This window comes from Cottoperca gobio, chromosome 3, assembly GCF_900634415.1.
Source record: "Cottoperca gobio chromosome 3, fCotGob3.1, whole genome shotgun sequence".
Taxonomy (NCBI): Eukaryota; Metazoa; Chordata; class Actinopteri; order Perciformes; family Bovichtidae; genus Cottoperca; species Cottoperca gobio.
In genome coordinates this window covers 8,638,684-8,643,774 of record NC_041357.1, presented here as the reverse complement: position 1 = coordinate 8,643,774, position 5,091 = coordinate 8,638,684, and the positions used below count along the sequence as shown (strand labels likewise).

The 5,091-nt window shown below is 42.6% G+C and overlaps 1 protein-coding gene across 1 annotated transcript; it reads left to right on the top strand.

Moving 5' to 3' along the window:
* Positions 1-465: 465 nt before the first annotated feature.
* Positions 466-5,091, top strand: LOC115006473 (immunoglobulin superfamily containing leucine-rich repeat protein 2-like). The gene is made up of 2 exons (XM_029428744.1): positions 466-637; positions 2,044-5,091. Exon 2 carries the CDS (start codon positions 2,053-2,055, stop codon positions 4,198-4,200), a length of 2,148 nt encoding a protein of 715 aa, XP_029284604.1. The 5' UTR covers positions 466-637; positions 2,044-2,052; the 3' UTR covers positions 4,201-5,091.

Sequence of the window (5,091 nt, the reverse complement as noted above, 5' to 3'; positions counted from 1 at the left end):
ACCTAGCCTGGAGCAGAGATGAGCAGCGGGCTACAGAAGTCCTTAACTCCACACTCTCAGGTGTTTTTCTTCTTCAAACTATAGCCCCAACCTACGCTGACTTAAGTGACATCACTTGAGGACATTCATCAGACTTCACACAGCTCCCTCTGGAGACAATAATGGCTTTATACAACCTTTTTCACATAATTGATGTTTAAAATCGAGTTACCCTTTAAGTGTCATTATAGTTAGTATTTTTGGTGTTTGTAATCCTTATAAATGTTATTCATACAACTTTTTAATTTGTTAAAGACTTTGCATTGGTATCAATAGTGACCTATAATTATCTAAAACGATCATCAGTCGTCATCTCCTGAAAAAATAGATAGGTCGTTTCTCCTTTAAAACATTTTGGAAGCGTCGATGCTGTGAGGAGGGGAGGAGAGGGGAGATAACTCAGTATGACATATGCACAGGCAGGAGAAACCACGCAGGGGAGACACACGGTTCCACCATGTAGACGCAGACTGGCACACAGACGGACTCCGCTTCATCTTCAAACTTGAAACCAGCATGTATCCTGCGCTGCTCTGACTGGAAGTACCGGCTGACGTATTCAGATTTCTCTGCAGAGATAAACAAAACATAAACGCAGGTAAGCTTGTCCCCCAGTTTTAGGCTCCTATCACAGAGGTGAAGCGTCTTCTTTCCTCCCCGCATCAATTATTCACCAGGCGTCGAGGATCTTTTTCAGCGATGAACTTTGGATCTTGCAGCGTCAGATTACATTGACAGTTATGATGTTTTGTTTAAGAGATATTTTAAAGGAGTTAATCCCAGAGGTTTGTATGCCATGCAGCAGACTACTGTAAACAAACAGAGCGGACATGCGGCTGGCTTTCAGCACCAAGGACAGAGCACCGGAGGCTGCTGCGTAGTTTGAAACCAGGAGCTTCTGCCAATGACAACACAGCGTTACTGTTTCCTCTGTTAATTACAAGGACTAATGTCAGTCTATCAATGAGTGCATCTGCAAAGCTTCGCAGCCCAATTCTTAATCTCTTTTAGGAAGAGATGTGAGATTGCTTTTTTTTCTTCCTGTTTTCCCAGACACCACAGGGTATGTGGTGGGTGTATTCCTCAGTCTGACAGAAAGACATGTCAACTCACAGTGTACATAGCTTTCTTTTCACTACTGCAAGGCAGAGAATAAGAATAAAATAATCTAAATGTCATTATCAACAGAAGAATGACTAGGTGTGAGGATCAGCATTTAAAGATGAGATGTCTTTTATTTAAATAGCCCAACACCTCAAAGGGCTTCACAATCTGTACTGTTTCTATCTTTAGACACTGACCACACGAGGGATATTGTTTTCCAGGTCAGACAGACCAAAATAGCAAAATTTCAATGTAGAAAATCAGGGTGACAATATTATGTGGATAGATGCAAACATATATGAAGAATATGGATCTGGGCAGACATCCAGAAACTTCCAGTTGCCACCAAACAGGCAAAGAGCTATTAAGTTGAGCTACTGAGGTGCTCCAGATTTGTACCACCGTCGGGCTTCTGCATTGTTTTATATTGACAACAGTAGCTGCTCCGCCTCTGTCCTCCAGTAAACGGGTCACTCTTGTAGAGTAAAGGCTGAACTGACAAAATGTTTTTGAAATAAATTTACTTTACCCCGAGCCATTCAGATATATATTTGTTTTTATATATCCAGGTTTTGGGATATTTGTGACTGAGATTTGAGGTGAATGGAATTTCACTTGCGGTGCTCACAGAATTGAATCATTAAATATCAAATCTTTCCAGAAATAATTTCCTTGTTACTCCAAATAATCCCCAGAGAGTCAGAAGTCTTCGTTCGGAATATTTACAATTATGTAAACGGTGGAGCAATGAAGAAAACTACCTGAAGTCAGTCTCCATTGTCTTATGTGAATATATTTTAATTTAATACTGAGAAGCTTACATACAACTTGCAAAATAAATGCTAAATGAATTAAGTTCCTTCCACTGATTAATAGATGGACTGTGACACTGTTTTACAGGAGCAGAAAATGGCAGCCACAGACTTCCTCTTCTTCACTTTGTGCATCGCCACAGTCTTCACCACCGGACTCGGATGCCCTGAGCTCTGTACCTGCTCAGATAAATACGGCCGCCATTGTGCTGAATGCTCCTACAAAGACTTAGTTGAGGTACCAGACGGTTTGCCTCCTAATGTGACGACTGTGAGTCTCTCCGCTAACAAGATCAGTTTGATACCGCTGGGGAGCTTCGACAATGTCACCCGGGTGACGTCGCTGTGGATGGCCCACAATGAGATCGTCTCCATCGAACAAGGGACCCTCACGCCATTGGTCCATCTGCGTAACTTTGACATCAGCCACAATAGAATTGTAGACTTCCCATGGGAGGATCTGCAGAACCTCACAGGCCTGCATCTGCTGAAGATGAACCACAACGAGATGGTCCACCTGCCGATGGACGCCTTTTCCAACCTCAAAGATCTGAGGTCCCTCCGACTCAACAATAACAAATTCATAACCATAACTCATGGGACGTTTGACGGTTTGGTGTCTTTGTCCCACTTGCAGGTTTATAAAAATCCTTTTGCATGCACCTGCTCCCTCGACTGGCTCAGAGACTGGATTTCAATGACCACCATCTCAGTCCCGGAGCAGAATTTGATCACTTGTGCAACTCCACAGAAACTTAGAGGGAAAGTGATCGGAAAATTGCTTGAGTCAAAGTGCACAGGCACCAATGTGACAATACGAACTGGGCCAAATATTCACAACACGACTTTCTACGAGGGCAGTACGTTGGTCCTGACTTGTGAATTCACAGGAAATCCAAAGCCTCTGGTCATGTGGAATATTCGCAGCAAAAGCCAGAGGCAAGAGCTGGCTTTGTCTTTTACTGAGGATGACTCAGGAGAATCAAATGAGGACTCCTTGCTGTCCTATAATCCTGTCAAAGTCTTTAATAATGGCACTCTTATCATTTCACACCTCAGGAAGGAAGATGGTGGCAACTACAGCTGTTCGGCCACAAACGAGTTTAGAAGATCAGAGGATTCAGTGTTGGTGAAGGTGGTGGCTTTACCTAAACCAACACGCACAAAAGAAATGACCACAACACCTGCTTACACCAAAACAAATCCATCTATACACCAAACAACAGGCAAACCATCGTTTTTGGACTCTGTGCGTCTCTTTGATTTAAAGAGAAAAGACAGCATGAACGTCGTACCTACTTTCCCGCCCACTGCAGAGATAAATTCTTCTGAGGAGGCAACAGCATATCCATCTCGAGCAAGTAAATGTGGCTTGACGGCTAACACGAGGTACATTTCTAGCCATGTCTTTAACGGGAGCCCGGACCACATCAAGCAGTACACATTTGACTTTGGTGTCATTGCATTAGGGGTGTCAGAAACCGAGGCAACAGTGCGACTCAATCCTCTTCTCATACCCAGAGACAACAGCGCCAATCAGGACGCCAACACCGCCGCCACATCTGATGAGAGCTTCCACACTGACAGCGAAGAGCGTCATGACCTTTCAGATGTTGGTGAAAAAGTATATTCAAATGGCTTGTATCTGTGCATCGCTGCCGACCACAAACACTCAGCTGTGCAGTGGTCGAGGATCAAAGAAGGCATCAACTTGTATCTGTTCAGCGGTTTGCGCCCCGGCACCAACTACTCCCTGTGTCTGACCTACAGAGGGGAGGACTGTGAGGTCCAGGTGCTGTTCACCACCAGGAGGAGGGTACCTAACCTATTCATCATCATCTCCGTCAGCATCTGCCTCCTGACTGTGTCCACGGTGCCTCTCCTCGGAGCAACGTGCTTCCACCTGGTGTACAAATACCGCAGCAAGACCTACAAGCTGATCCTGAAGGCCAAAGACCAGTACCACATGGAGAGGAACCTCGGCGCCAATTTCCGTGCACCTCACACCGAGTCCCGGAGGAAGATTAACGGCAGCCAGCTCGATGAGGAGGAGGGTGAGACGGAGAGCGGAGACGGAGCTAAAGAGGCGGACACAGAAGAAAGCATCATCACAGAGTCCCTTTCTTTGTCTCAGTGCAGGGGGAATTTAGACAACTGTGAGGTTGGGTCTGAGTATAGTGATAAATTACCTTTGGGAGCTGAAGCAGTGAATATTACAAGCAATTACACATATCCAAATCAGTAATCATTATTTTGCCTGTGCGTAAAACAGGATTTTTCTTTCAGTTTGTGCCAAAGGTTTTGCTTCACTTTAGCCTTGCAAAGACAGCCCATACATATTGCTTTGTTCCATAAAAATGTATTTGCTTTAGTTGCAGAGCTGCATAATTCATTCAGTAGACAGGCTACCAGCTGCAAGGCTCTATCTAATAAAGATTATCTTATCTAATGTTGTCAGTGGATGTTTTCCAGACAATCATTTTAGTGATTGGCCATGTGAAACTTGTTACTAACATTTCTTTGTAGCTGGAAATGTCTTGTTTTCCTCCTTTACTGTGATGTATTCATGTACACCTCTGAAAAACCACTTACATGAAGTGGATCTGGATCCAGATCTGTATCAAAATAAACATAGTGATAGACAATCATGGGACGCATGAACCAGATACTGTATGTTTAATGTTTTTAAGGAAGTGCAGTACTTCACAAGAAACAAAAATAGATAATAAATGAATAAAATACCTTTTATTTTTTGATTAAGAAATCCCGTAAAAAGAAATCTTTGGTCCGACTATCTACCAAATTTCAGTTAAATCTGTTAAGAAATATCTCACTTAAATGACCTTGGCAGAGTTTTAAGTAATAATGACCAGCTGTTTGCACATTATCCTGCTTATTACACAGCTAGCTACTAAAGAAGTCAATAACTTGATACAAATTATTGATTTGAAAATTGTTTTATTTTATTTTTACAGTTTAAAGAAATAGTAAAATGTAAAATGTCGTTGACTAATTGACTAATCAGAATAGTGTGTTTAACAAAGCCGTGTAAAAATGAAACACAGTGAACACGAATGCTTATTTGTTCATTTGTGCAAAACAGTGAAATATTGATAGTGCAGCTGAATAATACTGT

Bases quoted from the DNA above. Each gene is read 5' to 3' on its own strand.
- LOC115006473 (XM_029428744.1), top strand. From the start codon at position 2,053: ATGGCAGCCACAGACTTCCTCTTCTTCACTTTGTGCATCGCCACAGTC.